This window comes from Neoarius graeffei, chromosome 2 (assembly GCF_027579695.1).
Source record: "Neoarius graeffei isolate fNeoGra1 chromosome 2, fNeoGra1.pri, whole genome shotgun sequence".
NCBI lineage: Eukaryota > Metazoa > Chordata > Actinopteri > Siluriformes > Ariidae > Neoarius > Neoarius graeffei.
In genome coordinates, this window is record NC_083570.1 from 35646482 (window position 1) to 35666326 (window position 19845).

At 40.0% G+C, this 19845-nt stretch overlaps 1 protein-coding gene across 2 annotated transcripts in view; it reads left to right on the forward strand.

The window, feature by feature from the left end:
• nbas (NBAS subunit of NRZ tethering complex) overlaps window positions 1–19845 on the forward strand; it is a 547303-nt gene that overhangs the window by 177067 nt on the left and 350391 nt on the right. For both annotated transcript variants that reach the window (XM_060914124.1, XM_060914123.1), the window contains exons 28-29: window positions 7434–7556; window positions 8998–9100. In XM_060914124.1, the coding sequence (XP_060770107.1) occupies window positions 7434–7556; window positions 8998–9100 (226 nt within the window). The remainder of the gene's footprint in view (window positions 1–7433; window positions 7557–8997; window positions 9101–19845) is intronic.

Below are 19845 nucleotides of genomic sequence, written 5' to 3' on the forward strand. Positions count from 1 at the left end.
CACACACTCTTCATATCAGCATTCTTGAAGGCCAGTGCTAGCTTACCTGCAGCTCGGCGCTGTTATCGCGGCAGCCCAGTTACCTCCAAGCTGGTGTAGTGTTAACGAAGGCCAGTGCCAGCGAAGTCGAGCCAAATATTATTATTATTATTATTATTATTATTATTATTATTTATTTATTGATTATTTTTATTTTTACCCCCGTGTAACTTACTTAGTTACTTTTAAAATCAACATCAACAGCTACACACAACAGAGCGACCTGGCAGCCAAAATTCTCTCACAATCATCTGCTTTTAACGAAGCGAATCTTGCAGCCATGTTTGTGTACAAACTGTCACAGTCACTTAGAAAGAAAAAGAAAGCACAACTTTATTCATCACACACTTGTGAAATTTCTCTCTGCATTGAACCCATCTAAAGCAGTGAACACACACATGCGCGCACACACGTGAGCAATGAGTCCACACACATACCCAGAGCAGTGGGCAGCCATGCTAACAGCGCCCGGGGAGCAGTTGGGAGTTAGGTGCCTCGCTCAAGGGCACCTCAGCCCAAGGCCGTCCCATATTAACCTAACCTGCATGTCTTTGGATTGTGGGGGAAACCGGAGCACCTGGAGGAAACCCACGCAGACACAGGGAGAACATGCAAACTCCCCACAGAAAGGCCTTCGCCGGCCGCTGGGTTAGAACCCAAAACCTTCTTGCTGTGAGGCGACCATGCTAAGTTTAGTGCAGAAGTTTTACGTCTCCGATGTGTCTCTTTTTTTCAGTTTTTCGATTATTATTATTATACATACACACTTCATATCAGCATTCTCGAAGACCAACGCTAGCTTACCTGCGAATTGGTGCTGTTCGTGCAGCAGTGCAGTTACCTTTCAGCCAGTGTAGTGTTGGCGCAGGCCAATTCTAGCGCAGTCAAGCAAAATAATATTATTATTATTATTATTGTTGTTGTTGTTTTTAACGAAGTAAACCTCATGGCCATTTTTATGTACAAATTGTCACAGTCGCTCGCTAGTGCAGAAATTTTATATCTCCGATGTGTCTCTTTTCCAGTTTTTCAATGTCCATTTGTTTGTTTTTCTCTTGTAAATATACGTGCAGAATATATAATGAAGTTTTAGTAGACTTTCAGGTGTTCAGCACGTCTTTAGTTTCAGTTTTCAGTTTATTTATTTAGTGCTTAAGTCTAGCACTGGATAAGCCTCGTCTTCTGTCTTTCCCAGCCAGCAAAGAAATGATTGTGTATTCGCAGCAGAAAAATTTTGCCATTGTATATTCGCATGAGCTCCAATGTGTGACATTGTGTTGTCTTGACAGTGTGCAATATTGTAACAATATTGCACGCTCATACTCCATTGGGGAGAGTAGCATAGTGCATGGAGGATAAGCGATATGATAACAATATTGCATGCCATCAATAAACCCACTAGAAGGGAATAGAATACATTTTTTTTTCCCCTTGGAAAAAGTAGCCTGTACGTATCATAAGCTTTACTATTCTATCCACATTCACTGGATATGAGCAATCGCACGCTCTGATTGGCTATTTTACTACTAGGATATCAGCTTATATACTGTGAGTAGAGAAAAACAAAATGGCGGCGTGTATTGCTGAACCAACCGAGGGAGAAATAAAAACTCGACTCGAAAACAAAACCCCCCAAAATACACAAAAAAAGCAACAAAATATGGAGTAAAAGTATTTGATGGTAAGAATGTATCCCTCTTTATTTTTCAAGGATTATTATTGTAGCATTTTTCACAAATTGCTACTGTCATATCACCGGTTTGTTTACATTCTAAGTGGAAATGATTTTGTCGGATGCTTTATGTGAACTTTTTATTGATCGAATTTGCAAAAAATGCAGATGCTCTCTTTCTCAAAATCCAGTGAATGTGGATAGAATAAAACAGTTATTCCACTCAATCTCGTTGTACATGGCTTATAGCCAACTCGGTGCTATACGCCTCGTTGGCTATCAGCTCATGTGCGACTCGATTTAGTCGAATAACTGTTAATTATTGTGTTAAATTCCATAAAAAGTGTACAAAGCATTGTATAGGCTTCATAGAGTCCCATGTATATCTCAAGTGTTATAACAACAACAATAGGGTACCTATTCACCTTCGATGCTTGGCCCCTAAAAACATACAGTTACATTCGGGTGCTTGCAATATTTTATACAATAGGGTGATCTTTTATGCTGGGCTTTTAATAATTTATAAATCTGGGGTTCTCAAAGTGTTGCCAAAAAAGGGGGAAAGATGCCTTTTCTCTTCTTTTCTTGCTCTGTCTCTCTTGATTGCTCATTGTCCTTTTTGCTCAGTATTTTTCTGCCTATCAACTGCATATTCTATCCCTTATATTCTTTTATTCCTTACATTAATACAGATTCCCTTCTCTCTTCTTTTTCCACCTCTGATTCATTTTGTATCATAACTATTGGGTAGGGCGGCACGGTGGTGTAGTGGTTAGCACTGTCGCCTCACAGCAAGAATGTCCGGGTTCGAGCCCCGTGGCCGGCGAGGGCCTTTCTGTGCAGAGTTTGCATGTTCTCCCTGTGTCCGCGTGGGTTTCCTCCGGGTGCTCCAGTTTCCCCCACAGTCCAAAACATGCAGGTTAGGTTAACTGGTGACTCTAAATTGACCGTAGGTGTGAATGTGAGTGTGAATGGTTGTCTGTGTCTATGTGTCAGCCCTGTGATGACCTGGCGACTTGTCCAGGGTGTACCCCGCCTTTCGCCCGTAGTCAGCTGGGATAGGCTCCAGCTTGGCTGCGACCCTGTAGAACAGGATAAAGCGGCTAGAGATAATAAGATGAGATGAGAACTACTGGGTAGATTGTATCCCTGTAAATCAAATCACACCCCATCACAGCTTTTACAACACCACGAAACAGTCAGCCTTTTCATGATGTAAAAGGCAGAACCCAGTCTGTGTCGATGAAGATGAGCAGGACAAGTTCCTGTGCTAATGTGTGTGTAATAGAGCCCTGCACTCCCGCGGGAGTCCCGCGGGACTCCCGCGGGACTCACGGGACCCACTGCAAAGCAGTGCGGCGCGGGACAAATTTTGAAAGCTCATTGCGGGCGGGACCGGAAGTGCACATATGCGCGCGCGGGCGGGAGCGGGAGTGCACATATGCGGCGCGGGCGGGAGCGGTGATAAGCTGCAGTCCCGCTAACTAAAAATGTGTTTGAAATAAATTGTATAAATTATTAATTTATGTCTATCATATATAATTTGTGCTGGATATTTTATTTGGCATTAATAAAAACATTTTAAGATGCCTAAATTTGCAGAGAGAGTCAGATTGCCAGATTGATTAGGAATGGCATCTTAAATTTGCCATTGATCACCCTAACAGGAAATCCTTTGATCACTCTAATGACTTGCAGTTCACACCCAGCTAGCAAGAGAACCATGAGTGAAATGATTTACTGTTTGCGTTAGTCTACAACTCTAATCAGAGAGACAGGTTACACAGTGACGGTAGGCTTGACTCAATGCTATCCCAGAAATCCTTCCTGTAATATGCAAATTTGGCTGTCCAATCAGAGGCGGCCAAATTTGCATATTACAGGAAGGATTTCTGGGATAGCATTGAGTCAAGCCTACCGTCACTGTGTAACCTGTCTCTCTGATTAGAGTTGTAGACTAACTCAAGCAGTAAATCAATTCACTTCTCTTACTAGCTCTCCTTTGCAATAAAAAAAAAAAAAACCACCATTGGTACAAAGCAAGCCCGTTCACTTTTTTATGCTGATCAGAGAATTACAATGGTTTCTCATGTGATTAAAAATGTGCGATTCGCGATTAAATATTTTAATCTCTTGACAGCACTAATTATTATTATTATTATTATTATTATTATTATTAGAGACACTACATGCTGAATTCAGAAAAGGTAAATAATAACAAACGTGAACGTGAGCTGTAGATATTTATGCTCAAATCCACTCAAAGTAGGGGGCGGGGCACCATCACGCTGTGTCAAGTCAAGAACTTTCCTGAGAAATAACGCGAACGTCTGCATCATGCGGGATTTGCGGGCGGGAGCGGGACAAAATATGGCAGGCGGGAGCGGGACTGAAAATCATAATTTTTTTGTGGGCGCAGGCGGGAGCGGGACTGAAAATCATAATTCTTTGCGGGCACGAGCGGGAGCGGGACTGCACAATGCGGGCGCGGGCGGGAGCGGGACTGAAAAATCCGACCCGCGCAGACCTCTAGTGTGTAAGCAGAAAACATCTGTCCACTAAGAAAGATCCCCATTTACAGTACACGTCTCAGCCAAGTGCTGCATTTGTTCAGCTGACTGATGAGACTCTGATTTATGTCGACTCATTTTGTGCATCACAGTTTCCCAAATTACGCAGTTAAGCTTTTCTCATTGGATGTATGTAGAGTATCCAGTCATTTAATGATGGATAGAAAGACTAATGAAGGGGTTGTGAGAAAATGGATGGATAAAGGGATTGATGAATTGATTCTCAGCCAAATGGGTTAATTTGATGGATTGGATTGATTCATTTGATCGATATGTTTATGAACTAATTAATTGTTAAATGAATTGGCAGATTGGATGGTTGAACCGATGAATTTAATTGAAAGCTTAGTTAACAGATGAGGGGTTGAATAAGTAGCTCATGAGTAGCTATATAAATGGATTAGACTAATAGTTTAGACTGATAGTCCATGGTTTTATAATGTGGATAATAGATTTATGAATTAAAGAAATTGTTGGATTGAATCTATTGGTTGGATAAGAGGACTGTTTATTAAAGGGATGGAGAGATTGCTTGATTGATTGGGTGGACTGACTGACTGGAGGATTGAATGGTGTATTGCCTGGAGGGCTGACTGCTTGGATTGACTGGAGAATTGAATGGAGGATTGCCTGGAGGACTGACTGGGTGGAGGGCTGGCTGGTGGATTGACTGCTTGGATTGAATGGAGAATTGGTGGATTGACTGCTTGGATTGATTGGGTGAATTGACTGGGTGTATTGAATGGAGGACTGATTAGATGGATTGACTGGATGGATTGGGGGGTTGACTGAGTGGGTGACTGGGTGGATTGAATGGAAGACTGACTGGGTGGGCTGGCTGGTGGATTGACTGGATGGATTGGGGGTTGACTGGGTGGATTGGAGGGTTGACTGGGTGGATTGACTTGGTTGACTGAGTGGGTTAACTGGGTGAATTGACTGTGTGGATTGAATGGAAGACTGACTGGGTGGGCTGGCTGATGGATTGACTGGGTGGATTGGGGGGTTAACTGGGTGGGCTGGGTGGATTGGTGTGTTGACTGGGTGGATTGACTGGGTGGATTGGTGGGTTGACTGGTATGATTGATTAGGGGATTTACTGGGTGAATTGAATGGAGGATTTACTGGAGGATTGAATGGAAGATTTACTGGGTTGATTGACTGGAGAACTGACTTGGAGCACTGACTTGGTGGATTGACTGGAAGATTGACCAGAGAATTGATTGGTGCACTGACTGGGTAGATTGATAGATAAATGGAAAGATTGGGTGTGGGTGCAATCAGTTAATTATTGATATTAAGTGATCAATCTCGTTAAATCAGTCTCATTAAATTTTGAAGGTCAATAATTAAAATGAATCAATCCCATTGAATCATTTAATTTGACTCGTTTGAATTGAATCATACCATAGAATCACTCTCATTTGAAGTGAATCGTTCAATGAATCATTTAGTGAATCATTTAGGGAATCATACCATTAATCCTGGTGCTTAATAATAAATTACCAAACAGCTAAATTATGGTACATTTCCAAATTATTAAGATCACTTACCATATTATATAACATTTGCACCCTTTTTGAATTCTTTGAGAAAATTGGGGACTTCAGATGTTGTTCACACAAATAAACACAGTTTGTTTAATAAATGAATTTATTATACAAAGATAAAAAGATAAATCAATATATACAAGCAGTGAAGTGTGTGTGTGTGTGTGAGAGAGAGAGAGAGAGAGAGAGGGAGTGTGAAGGACTTGACCATGTGTTTAGCCTCGTGTAGCTAACTACACGTGGTGGAGGCCTAGCTTGTTGGTAGCTAAACAAAAGAATGTTATCTAAACAGAACAAAGGATTAGCTCTGTGTTTAGCCTCGTGTAGCTAACTACACGTGGTGGAGGCCTAGATTAGCCTTGTGTTGCTAGTATGTGTTTGTGAAAGGCCCTATAGCCTAGCTAAAGTGTGTTTGTTAGGCCTGATGGCTTGCTGAGCACATGGTAGGCCTTGATTAGCTTTGTGTTGCTAAGCAGACAAAAGCGAAGCTGTAGCTAACCCACTAGCTCATAACCATACTGAATCCACTGAAATCTTAATGACATCAAGATGTATAATAATGAGAACTATATGTTAGTAGTAAAGAATAAAAGAGAGAAGCATGCGCAGCCTATCTATTAAACAATTGAGAGAACATAGAACCAAAATAAATCAACACGCTGCGTGTTCAACAGTGTAACAATAAACCTGGGTTTAAATTCACACTATTTCAAATAAAAGCAAATTCCTAAGACTATCCTAATTATGCCCAAATGCCAAAATCTTACTTAATCCTGCCTTTAGCAAGATATGAAGAACTATTCGCCGGTGTAGCTTCAGGCCTCGCCGTGGGAGCACGTGAGCTGCTCGTGATGAAGGCGCAGAAAACTTTCGGGTCCAGCGGAGCACTTGGGTGGTTCCCGTGGAAAACAGAGGGTTCTTGGTCCGAATCTCAGCGTTCGTGAGGAAAAGTCTCTGATCAGAATAAGATGCACAGCGCTTTGAGTTAAAAAGGATTCAATCGCTTCTTAACTTTTAACTGCCTGGGCTGCAGTCGTGACGTCACTTCTAATGCAAGTAAACCGGTTGTAACTCAGGTTGAGTTTAAAGATCGCGCGACTCTAGAGTTTACCTTTGCCAAGGGTAAGAAGGAAAATCGCGCTGAGTGATGGATCTTGCAAGAAAGAAGACGTCTTTTTGGGGTGGAGAGCGCGCCTCTTTATACATCCAGATCCATCGGAAGCCAGACGTGAGAGAGCAAAGATGGAAGCGTTGTCCCATTGTTTTATGTTTCCTTGTATGATGACGTAGATGATCCCGCCCACGCGTGACGTAGGTCACACGGAAGTGGACTGGGAATTGTAGTTCTGACACAAGATGGCGGTATGATACCTACATTGGGCCAGTGGCTGTATGGAATGATTGGACTGAAAAAAGGCAAAATTAAATGTTTTTTTTTCATCGTTCATGATTAGATAAATGAATAGCGATATGAATGATGGATGGATTGATGTGTTTATGAATGGACAGTCTGATTGATTGTCTTATTGGGTGTGTGGTATTCATATATGGAGGAATGAATGGCAGATGCAGTTTATCTGTGTGCGTATGTGTGTATTGCAGTGTTGCTGAGGTACTGGAGAAGCACGGCCTACAGAAGCCAATTTCATTCATTAGAAACAGTCAGAGTAGTGAGGAGGAGGCTCACCAACTGATGGTCAAGCTCACCCGCCATACCGGGCGCAAGTAAGACCTGCACTATATCATTTCTTCTCTTTCCTTACACGCACAACGTAAATAATGCACATCATATCAACATTACATATTACACAACTATGCAAATGTTGTGTAGTTTAATAGTCATCCATGATGTTTGTGGAACACACTTATCTCACTTCTTAAATACACGCATGCATAAAGTGAATCTGTCTGGCGGTTTTTAGAAGGAGTCTCCAGTGTCAGTCAGAGGGAACTTGGAAGTACACGTGTTCTGCAGTGTTACAGGAAATACGACTGTGTTTTCTGTTTCTCTGTAACGTGACTAGCTGCTTTTCTCTGTCTTCTTAATTAGCAGAGAAAGTGAAAGAATGTTTATAGCTCCTGTAAAGTAAGTGATAACAGGAACTTGGGACAACATTAGATGCAGCTATAAGCTGATAGTAGGTGTTCATTTATATTTATACAGTACTGTGCAAAATCTTAGGCCCAGAAATGCTGTAAAGCAAAGATGCCTTCAAAAATAATGAAATTATTAAAATGTTTCTACTTAAAAAAAAAAAAAGAATACTATCCAGAGGAGTAAACATTGTTTACTGCCATTGATACTTCAACAGAATATTACACTAGGTGTTATTCTGTCAGTTGTACATTTGGCATGAGTACTTTCTCGTCTAGAAGTTCAGCTCTTCTTGTACCTGACTTTTGCAATTGTTGTGTGTCTGCTAAATGCCTGTAATGTAATGTACGTAATCAGTAATAAATGAAACAAAGTCAGTATTTGGTGTCACAACACTTTGGTTGGAAAAAATATATATATATATATTAGTCTCCGGTACAATGAGTGCAGTTTTATAAGGAAATGAGCTGTAGGTTTTACTGAACATCTTGCAGAACCAGCCACAGTTCTTCTGGACACTTTGTCACACTCGCTTGATAATTTTGCAGCAATATTATTTATTTATTGGTTTGAAAAGTGGTCTCTTGTGTCTCATTCTGCTTTATTTATTGACATACAAAGATTCTCCTGTGACATTTTATTTTGTGCTGGAAAACTAATGTTTGGAAATCTGACGCTTGATAATGTAGAAGTCACAAAATAAAACTTGAACAAAGTTTGTACTAAAAAATAGCATGCCGAAGACTTTTGAACAGTACTGTACACGTATTATGAATTATTGCAAAATTCTATGTGTCCCGTTTAATAAGGAGTAAATGCAACTATTTGGCAAATTGCTGGGGTATAAGAGGAATAAAAAAAAAAAAGCACTTCATGATGTGCTGTTATTGTAAAAGTTATCAACTTCACAATGGACACGGTAACTTAGCTTTGATAGCCTTGTATCACTGATCATTTTCATATCATAGAACACCCCAAAGTGTTTTATTACTTGTGTATAAAATTGTATAAACTTATTACTGTGTTCCTCTAACTCGGTATTAACTAGTTATGCTCTTTTGTCGTCTTTAGAAATCCACCAGTGAGTGAGAGTGTGTGGAGAGATCTACTGCAGGATCTACTGGACATGCAGCAGAATGTCTACACCTGCCTGCAGCCTGCCACCTGCCACCAGGTATTACACACACATTACACACGTTAGACATTTCATGAAACATGCATTGTTGTCTTGCAGTCCTTATTACCTCGCCTGCGACGGAGTAAACAGGGCGAGGTATTGTAATCAGTGCGGTTTGTTTGTTTGTGTGTGTGTCTGTCTGTTAACAATCTAGCGTCTGGACACTTGCACCGATTGACTTCAAATTTTCAGGGTAGTTGGGCAATGGTCCATAGATTACCTGATTAAATTTTGGGGGTAATCAGGTCAAGGTGAAGGTCAAGGTCACTGGAAAGGTCAACCTTTCACTTAAAATAACATTTTTCGTTATAACTCAAAAACGGTTGCCGATAGACAAATGTTTACTCTGATGAGCATATAGGAACTCCCATATGGCCTTTAATTTGGCACCGTCGTGGATTTTCAGAGGGCTGTAACTTGAAAACGGTTGATGGTAGACAGATATTTACCATTATCAACTTATAGGAAGTGCCATATGGGCTTTCATTTGGCACCATGACCTTTGACCTTGAATGAGACTGAAATGCCATTTTCATAGGACTATAACCTGACCGCTAATGATTAAGAAATATTACCATTATCTACATATAGGTATAAAATGAGTGCTGCCAGGTGAGGTTTGTTTTTATCTGGCAACACTTGTTTTTGTTATTGGACTTTGTACAAGTGGACTTATTCTGGACAAGTTTTCTCAGAAACTACATGAGCTGCATCAATGAAACTTTGCGTGCTCATATTACTATTCATGATCTAAGTTGAGTTCGGAAATCATTTACGAGAAATTATAATTTTCAGAATTATGGCCCTTGATTTATGTTATTGGACTTTCTAGAAGTGGACTTAATCTGGACAAGTTTTCTCAGAAGCTACAGAAGCTATATCAATAAAACTTCGCATGCTCATACTACTGGATAGCGTTTTATGAAGGTGTCGTAGCACTTACGACATCATAAGTCAATATTAAAGGAATGGGCTTATAAGGACGCAAGTGTTAAGAGGTCTTCATAAAATGCTCGTGGTGGGGGATAGTGATGACCATGTCTTCTTGTTTGGTCTGGTTTGATGTAGGCCTCTGTGATCGAACAATATCGTTCATACGATATCCAGTAACGTTTATTTTTTATTAGTTTATATTACCACACCTACCAATCATTACACAAGAATCTCGGGAGTATACTAGTATGAGTTCTCATGGAAAATAGGCCAAAAGAGCAGTCTTTGTGTCCTCAATAAATTTGACGTATGAATCTGGAATTATCTGCGCAGTTTTGAAAACTCTGGTATTCAGACACTTACTTCCTGGAAGCCCCACCCCTTTCCCCTCAGTCTCATGAAGAGTATTCAGATGCTCTTGCTTTCTCTTTAAGGTAAGTGGAGAACGTACATTCAACCAAAGTTAACATCCAAATATATGGATGTATTAAATATAAATATGCCAAAATATATTAACTATATTTATTTGGGATGTCACTGAAAAATTCGAAAATGGTCAAAAACTAGTCTTTCTGTTTTTGGCTGAAAGAGAACAAGGGACAAAGATTTTGACCTTAAAAGATTTAAATCGGCCTACAATGAAGTGTCCAATACGACAATTAATCATCATAATTTTATAATTCCTATAATTTTAATGTTGATGATAATCAGAAAGCATTTAAATATGTAGAATCACATAAAAAGCTCCTCTCCTGCTGAGTTTTCACAACTGCCAGGGCAAACAGGCCCCGACTACACAGCTGTTAGTTTTTAGACCCTCTGTACTCTTCTTCAGCTTGAAATGGTGGAAGTGTTTGTTTGTTTTATGCCATGATCAGACTGTCCGATATTTTTGTCTTTCATGATGGTCACCATATTGTGCAATCATAGTGCTATAAATTCCTGCCGTGTCTTGGTCAGGAGATAGATCAGCAACGCTACAGGTTTGACCTCAACCAATCATCATTCACGTGCTTGCGTAGGGTCAGGGAGGAGGGCCAAGAAATGGTCAATCCTGGCTATCAAGGAACATGTCGAAGGAGTTGTCAAAGTAGAGCAAAAACAAAACATTCCAACATGCTTGACTTTTCATCAGGGTGTCATCGGGTGTCCCAGACCCCACATAGCTGGGCTTTGATTTTGTCACACTAAAAGGCCAATTTATCATTCTGGACATTCGGATTTGAGCCTGACACTGGAAAGGGTTCTGGAGGATTCATTCGTTTATTGCGATGCTTTAAAACAGTAAATGGTGATCAGGGAAGATCAGTGTTGCACAAGATTTGCTTTGGTAAGATACCTCAAATGTAGTATTGATGGTCATCATCCGGGTCATGGAGAAAGATAAACGAACACCACATTCAGCAGTTCACCTCTGACTGCAATTAAGATAGATCAAGATAGCTAGCTTATGGTTGCTATTACCTCCAGATGTCCTGTTGACTCTATTGATTTTCTAGCAATGCTGTTAGAGATATAAACAATATTGGTGGAAACGGATAAGAAAAATGATTTTTTTTTTATTTCTTTGTCATGCCAAACATTTGGCCCATCCCACTTGTAATTAAAAGACACCCACATTTTGCAGAATGTACATCATCTTCCGGTATAGCACACACGTAGTGAAATGATGATGATGATGATAACCAAAATAAAAAAAGAAACAACCCACACATACAGAAAGCACAAATTCTAAATACAGTATTTACATAAAGAACTATTGCATATCTACAGATTGGCTCGAGAAAGAGCTTTTTTTCCCCTCTTCTCCCAGGCTTTCTCCAGATACCTGGCTAATTTTTTTGTTTCATATGTGAACAGCCAACTCGGTCTTTGTGCTTCAACCATATTTACAAGCTGAATATCAGTTTTTAATCTTACAAAACCGAGCATCATGCAGTTGATGATTTAAAAGAAAAATTAAAAAACAAAATGGAGCTCATTTTCTGTTTCATTTAGACAGCACGCTGGACAAATTCGTTTTTCTTCTTTGGGATTAGCATGTCGTCTAGTTTCCACAGTCAGAGGTAAAATGCCAGAAGGCACATATAGATTTGTTTTTTTTGACAAATTGTGTATAACATACATTTGTGGTCAGAAGTTTACACAGTGACATGAAAGTCATCTTGGATATGAAGGTCATGGCAATATTTGGGCTTTCAGTAATTTCTTTGAACTGTTCTTTTTCTGTGGCAGAATGTACAGCATACATCTTTAATAAAAAAAAACACTCAAATTTGGTGCACAAGTTTTAATTTTCTATGGGTTTTATGAAATCAACACAGGATCAAAATTAAAAAAAAAAAAAAAAAAAAAAAAAAAAAAAAAATATATATATATATATATATATATATATATATATATATATATGGTCAAAAATTTACATACACTCAATTAGATTATTAATTCAGAGGTGCCGAAACTTCCAAAATGTGTCTTATCTTGCCAAGGCCGAGGTCTCTTAACTTCCTGTTAGTGATCATGACTGACTACAGCTGGTAGCTTCTCTGTGCCTTCATAAAAAGGGCTTGTTTACAGCACTCATTGGATTGACCAACACAGTAAAATGGGAAAGTCCAAGGAGCTCAGTGCAGATCTGAGAAAGAGGATAGCAGATATACACAACTTTGGAAAGTCTCTTGGAGCCATTTCTAAACAACTGCAAATTCCAAGATCAGTTCAAACAATTGTATCCAAGTTATTGTGAGGTGTAGTCACTTTGCCAAGCCACTTTGCTTCAAGAAAACCCAAACTGTCACCCTCAGCTGAAAGAAAATTGGTTTGGATGGTCAGGAACAACCTGGGAGCCACCATGGCACAGCCCTGCCATGAACTGGAAGCTGATGGATCATTGTCTACAGTTCAGATCACCATGGAGTAAGAGGCTGCTATCCAAGAAATAATCCCCTGCTCCAAAATTGACACCTTCAAGCTTAAAGTTTGAAGCTGACCACATGGACAAAGAAAAAGCCTTCTGGAGGATAGCTGTATGGTCAGATGAGACAAAGACTGAGTTGTTTGACCACAGTGACCACCATGTACAGAGGAACACTGTACCAGCTGGTGGTGGTGGTAGGATCATTATGCTCTGGGGCTGTTTTGCTGCCAGTGGAACTGATTCATTGCACAAAGTGGATGGAATAATGAAGAAGGAGGACTACCTCAGAATTCTTCAACATAAACCATCAGTAACTTGAACACAACTTGGGACTTACAACAGGACAATTAACCTGAACACGCATCAGAGCTGGTTGAGGATAAAGCAGGCTAACATTAAGCTTAAAACAAGTCCTGACTTCAACCCTATTGAAAATACGGTATATGGACCGTGCTTATAAATCGAGTCCATGCCAAGAAAAAAAATGTGTGTGTGTATATATATATATATATATTTATATATATATATATATATATATTAATTGAATTCTGCCCTGAAGAGTTGTGAAATATCCAACCAGAATTCTGCCAGAAGCTTGTTCATGGGAAACAAAAATGTTTGGTCAAGGTGAATATTGCGAAGAGACATTTTACCAAAATATTAGGTGTGCTGTATGTATATTTTTGACCAGTGATGTATTCTCTGGGATGCTCTTTTTATACCCAGTTAAGTTACTGACCTGCTGACAGTTACCCAAATTAGCTTTTTTTTTTTTTGCATTACACCATTTTTTCAGTCTTTTCTTTCCCCTGTCCCAACTTCAAAGAAATTACTGAAAGTCCAAATATTGCCATGACATTCATATCCAAGATGACATTCGTGTCACTGTATGTAAACTTCTGACCACAACTGTAATTCTCTGTATCATAATTCTTTAATAAGAAAGAATGTCGGAATTTCCTAAGAGTCAAAACTGTTCATATCATGGCGAGAAGAGAGGAGGAAGAAACATCTTCATTGTGGCCTAATAAAGTATAATTAACCTTCCTGACTCATCTGAAATAATATTGATGAAAAATAAAGAAAACACATTTAACACACAGCAGAAGATTCACAGAATGTTACGAGGGTACTTCAAAAAGTTCTCGGGCTCACCCTGAAACAAGGGGCATAACTCTTATTTTGGGGCGTAACTGTATACTATAAAGCCTGATATCACTGTCCACAAAAACTCAAATGAAAAAATTGTTAGTTTTTTCTTTTTTATCAGACATCTAAGCAATCACAGAAAAAAGGAGAGGAACGCTTCAAGCTGGCGTGCTGTTGCTCCAGGACGATGCGCCCATCCACACAGCACAGGGGGCAGGGGGAGAAGCAACCAGATGTGGCTTGAACTGTTGCCCCATACAGCTCACTCACCCGAACTAGTACCGCCTGACTTCTATCTGTTTCCCAAACTGAAATCCCACTCGCGTAGTCGCAATTTTCAGAGTGGTGATGAAGTCATCAATGGTGTTGAGGAGGATCTGGAGGCTCAAGATGTGACCACCTTCCACGAAAGGGATAGTGAAACATGAACATCGGTGGACCAAGTGCATTGAAGTTAAAGGAGACTATGTTAAAAAAAAATGCAAGAACAATCTTTCTTCTGTGATGTTTACTGGGTGAGGCTGAGAACCTTTTGAAGTTCCCTCGTAGCTGCCCTCTTTGTGGTGTTTTATATTTTTGTGCTGTGCATTTTGTGACCCTTTTTTTTTCTACCGCTGCTCTGGGGGTGATACTGGTTTACCTCTGTTCGTTCGTCTGTATCTCCATATTTCCATCTGTCCGAAACGCCCTTTTTCTCAGCAACCAGCTGAAGCTTGGTATCGAGCTTCAGCTTGGGGTTCTATACCCTGTAGACTGTTTTCAGGTCTGTCGCACATCAACTTCCTGTTTACTGGCGTAATGTATTCATGAAGCATATAGTGTGGATTTACAAAATTTTCGTAACACGTTTCTCAGCAACTACAAATCACAAGTGCTTGATATTTGGTACCGAGCTTCAGCTTGGGGTTCTATACCGTGTGTACCGTTTTCAGGTCTGTCGCCCATCGACTTCCTGTTTACCAACTGAATGTATTTATGAAACGTATAGGGTGGATTTTGACGCTATATCAAGAAGCTAAATGCTATTTCAAAGTGCCAGTTTACCAGGATGCTATTTGAAATACCTGGGGAGAGACACTGCTCTTTACTCACTTGTTTCAGGGTTAATTATCTGTTGAAGTCAACATTCATAATAAGTGTCCTATTCTTTCGATTGCTTGCATTCTGACATAAGCGAGAGCGGGGGGATACGTAAGTGAGCAGTAGCTCACAGTTGATCTTGTTCAGCCTGGGACAGTAAACACTGTTATTGTGGCTTTCTTTTTCTTCTGATCTCCCATTTCTGATCAAGTGTGTGTGTGCATGATAGATGCTTTAATTTGAAATTATTCTGCCTTTTTTTTTGTAAGCTAGTTTGTTTGTTGTGTAGCTTGCACATCATGAGTGCTGCTGTCTGCACTGAAATACTCAAATACTTTTATTTTTCCACTATTTTCTCTGTTCAGTTCAGCTCAGCATGCCTTAGCCCTAAAGAGATCCGTAGGCATTTCCCTTGACAGCCAATCTCCTAGCATTCTCCATCCCACTCTTCCAACTTCTGATGATGTCCACCCATTCCGACCATCTCCTGCCTCTCTTTCTCTTTGCACAGATCTCTCCCTCAATAGTCGCAAGGACTAGACTGTCACCTCTCCTTTTCCAATATTCATACTTGGTCAGTTTCCTCTTTTTAATAATCTCCAGAAGTCCTTCTTTCTCTGGCACTTCTCTTATCCATGTGTTGGTCCTCCTATCTCTCCAGCTCAACCACAGCTCAAAAACTTCTATCATTCTTTCTTCCGTGTTCCTCAATGTCCAACTTGCACATCCATAAAGTGCAACAGTCCATATCAAGGCCTTCGCTAACTTTACTTTCAGCTTCAAACTCAACTCTTTTGATTGCCATACTTCCGCTACGTCTGATGTGGCCCTTCTTGCAATTCCCAGCCTGATCTTGATCTCTCTTTCACTGTTTCCCTCTGGTGTGATCTATGAACCAAGGAGCTTGAACTTGTCTACATTTTCTATTTTGTCCTCTTCGATCTTGATCTCTCCCTCTCCATGAACAGTCATGCAACTTGTCTTTGCATTGTTAATCAAGAGTCCTAGGTCCTTCTCTGTAGATTTGGGAATTAGGTTTTAAAGGGGAACTGAAGGCAATTTTTTTATTATTAAAATTCTATTTATCTCACTTTATAAAATGTAGGAATGCATTTCTGACAGCTATTTTGTCACTGTTATAGCAAGTTATGAGTGTTTTGAAATATGCTGTGTAATATATCAGTCCATATGTCAAAGCAATGGCCGTAAACGAGATTCGTTGAGACCTGTGCGAGACATCGTAGGATGGGAAGTAAAACGTACAGCGGAAATCAAAGTGACCAACATCTGCTAACGTTGTCAAAAGACTCACGCGCCCTCCTTCGAATGCTGACGTAATCAAGCCGGAAGTTTTCCCTGTGTCTGAAATCGCTCCCTACTCACTATATAGGGCACTATATAGTGGGGACGCCATGTTGTAGTGCTGTCCGAAACCTTAGTGAGGATTATGTGGGAAATGCGCTCAGTATAATATGTATTCATCACAAAAATACATGCATGTATTTATTATTTTGAAAACCCACCAGCTGCCTGATCTGGCATGTTTTAATTGTGCGACAGTAATGATGTAAATACCAGCGTGACGGACTAGTCCTTATCCTGCCGTCTTTCCAGCTCTTCTCTACTCCACGTTGGTTTGCAGTCGTATGGAATAATCTCAATCACTGAGGAAGCTGGCAAATCTCGAAATTAATCTAAATTGGAATGATATGGCGATCTGGCCGCTGTGTAAACAGTTTTCAAAATGGCGGCGCTGATGCTTCACGTTTGAAGTCTCGCACAAGTCTCGTGAAGATTGCATGGATAAGCGACGCCTGCCGTGGACCATACGAACTACATTCAACGTGGCTAAAAGCCGAAAAGTGTAATATAACATGCCGATATGAGTCATGATATAAGGTTAATAAAACCAAAAACGTAATTGAATAACATGTTAATTAAGAAATAAAGCAAGTTTAAAAATGACTTCAGTTCCTCTTTAATTCTGTACAGCGTCCACCATCCAAATCCCCCTGAATTAGCTGCTACTAGAGAAATGATGTACTATATCCATAAATCCAATATAAATCTGTGGTTTGAATTCCAGCCAGCATTCCTGTCCATATCCAGTGTTGGGCAAATTACTTCAAAACTGTTTTGCGTTACTTATTACTTGTTACTGTCATTTTAAAGTAATTCGTTACATTACAATATTACTGTATTTAAAATGTAAGGCATTACACTACTATTGCATTACTTTTAAGTTACTCTCACCAAAATAACTGGAAGTATGGATTTGGCAATCTAAATGTAGCTCAAGACGCTCAATTAGCTCATCACACATCCAGTGGAAGGTGATGTGGTATCTGACTGAGCTAGGCTTATGGTTAAAAACAGTAGAATATAATAGCCACAGTGATGGCTCATGGCACAATACAAGGAACAATCATCGCAAGAACAGACAAAAGGTCAAAGTCTGGCAAATTGTGATAGAAATACTGCAACTTTACGCCTATTCATATTAACATTAATTGAACTGTATTGTTTTGTAATGTCTAAAGATATGACAGGATACAAAATTAGCATTTCTATGCCTTTATTGTTTTCAAGTTTACAGCATTAAGCATAGTTTATGCTTCATAAAAATAAAAGATTAGCCGTAAGGGAGATGACTCCATCATTTCAGAAATTTAACAAAAATGAACATCATCATATGGCAAATCGTAGCCTACAATAAAACTGGCCTGAAAAACCCCCACAAGCCTTTTAAATCATGGCTAGACAATGACTATTAGCTATATGAGGCTACCCAGTCACATTTCGAAAAACGGAATTAGAAATAACAAAATCAAAGTGCTTTTAATGATATTGAAGTGCTTAGGCCTATTAGCCCTCGAAGGAAAGGCAGCTCAATCACTTTAGTCTGACTTCCGACCAGAAAAAAAAAAAAATCAGTTATACAGGACAAAAATGTAAACAAACTGTCAGCATATCTTCAACAACATACTCCGCCACAAGTCTCCTAACCTCCTGAGGCTGAAGGAGCATCTCAGAGCGGCAGAACGTTAATTTTGGCTGCTTTGTGATTTTATCGCCACTCTCATCCTCCGCTTGCTTCCTTGCTAACTTCATGTTACTGTGGCACCTCTGTAAATGTTTAAATTACTGGTGCTATTTCGGGAAGTGGACCGTTCTTTAGGTTTAGCACACAAAGTGCATTTGACTACGATGTTCTTCACATCCTTATTTTTCACAAACTCAAAGTAATGGGCGTATGTCCATCTGGAGAATGTGCTGTCCGACATTAGATCAGCTGCAGGTTCACTCATCGCTCTCTTCTGTCTGACTAGCCTAAAGAAAAAGGAAGTGAAACATTTTGCGCGGACGTTTCACCTCTGCTGATCTCGCGGTGATTTGGGCGAAGTTGTATGAAGGAAAAAAAACCCCCCACCACTTCATTCCAGGTTAAAAATGCATTGTAACGTGCATTACTGACATTTGTACTGAGTAAAATATTACTAAATTTTTTTCTGTAATGCCTTTCATTACCGCGTTACCGCAAAAAGCAATGCATTACAGTAATTCGTTACTTTTGTAACACGTTACTCCCAACACTGTCCATATCAACACCTCCAGAGCAGTTAGAGCTGAGAATTCAGCAGTGCCGTGGCGTAATATCCAGTAACCGACCCAGTGAGATCTGTTACCGTGGTGCGTTTTGCGTCTGGAGTCAAATCTTGGCTCTTTGTCACTGCAGTCAAATCTCATTTCAAGAGAAGATGGAGCTGCTTTGATCAAAAGTGCTCTTCCTGCTGGAGCGTGTCTGGCGTCGCAGTATTTCTAATGAATTTGTCCAAACTCGAGTAACCAAACACAATCTGCCCTCCTTTCCTTCACGAGTTCTGTATTAGATTCAGCTCATTGGCTCACAGACAGAGTGGGAGTTGATATTTTATTTGCAGCGTAATTGGAGTTAACTGCATTATGGTGTTAGGGATAATGCGTGCTGCAGATATTACCTCCCGTAATGGAGACTAATGAAGGCGCTCATGATGCATTTTTTTTTCCTGCATTATGTGGGCCGAAATGAAACCCCAGAGCATTTGGGTAATAAAATATTTTACATCCATGCATCTCCCGTTTTGTTTCCATCATCTCCGTGTCACTCTCTGGCTAGATGGTTCATATGTTTGTAGGGCAGTCCAGTCAAGTGAGACTGAGAGGAAGGCAATATGGGGAGAGAAAATGAACAGGATGTAGAGAGAATGGAACAGATTTTATCAGCCACACGTTTGTGGTTAAATGATTTGGAGAAAGACCAGATTTAAACAGTAATAATAAGAAGTTACATTTATATATTACCTTTTCTCAAACTCAAGGTCACTTTACATACTGTAGGTCAGAGAAAACAACCCCCAAAAAAGGAGGTGCTCAAGAGTGGTGAGTTTATGCACTGGTGGAGAAGTGTTCGTGGAACAGAAAGGTTTTGAGATGAGATTTGAGGAAAGCAAGAGAAGAGCAGTCACAGAGGGGTTGAGGAAGGGAATTCCAGAGTTTGAGGGCCATGGTGCTGAAGGACCTGCCACCCAGGGTAGAGAGTCTAGTGCGAGGAATAGCAAGGAGAGCATGGCTAGAGGATCTGAGAGAGCACGATGGAGTATAAAGGGTCAGAAGATCACATGAA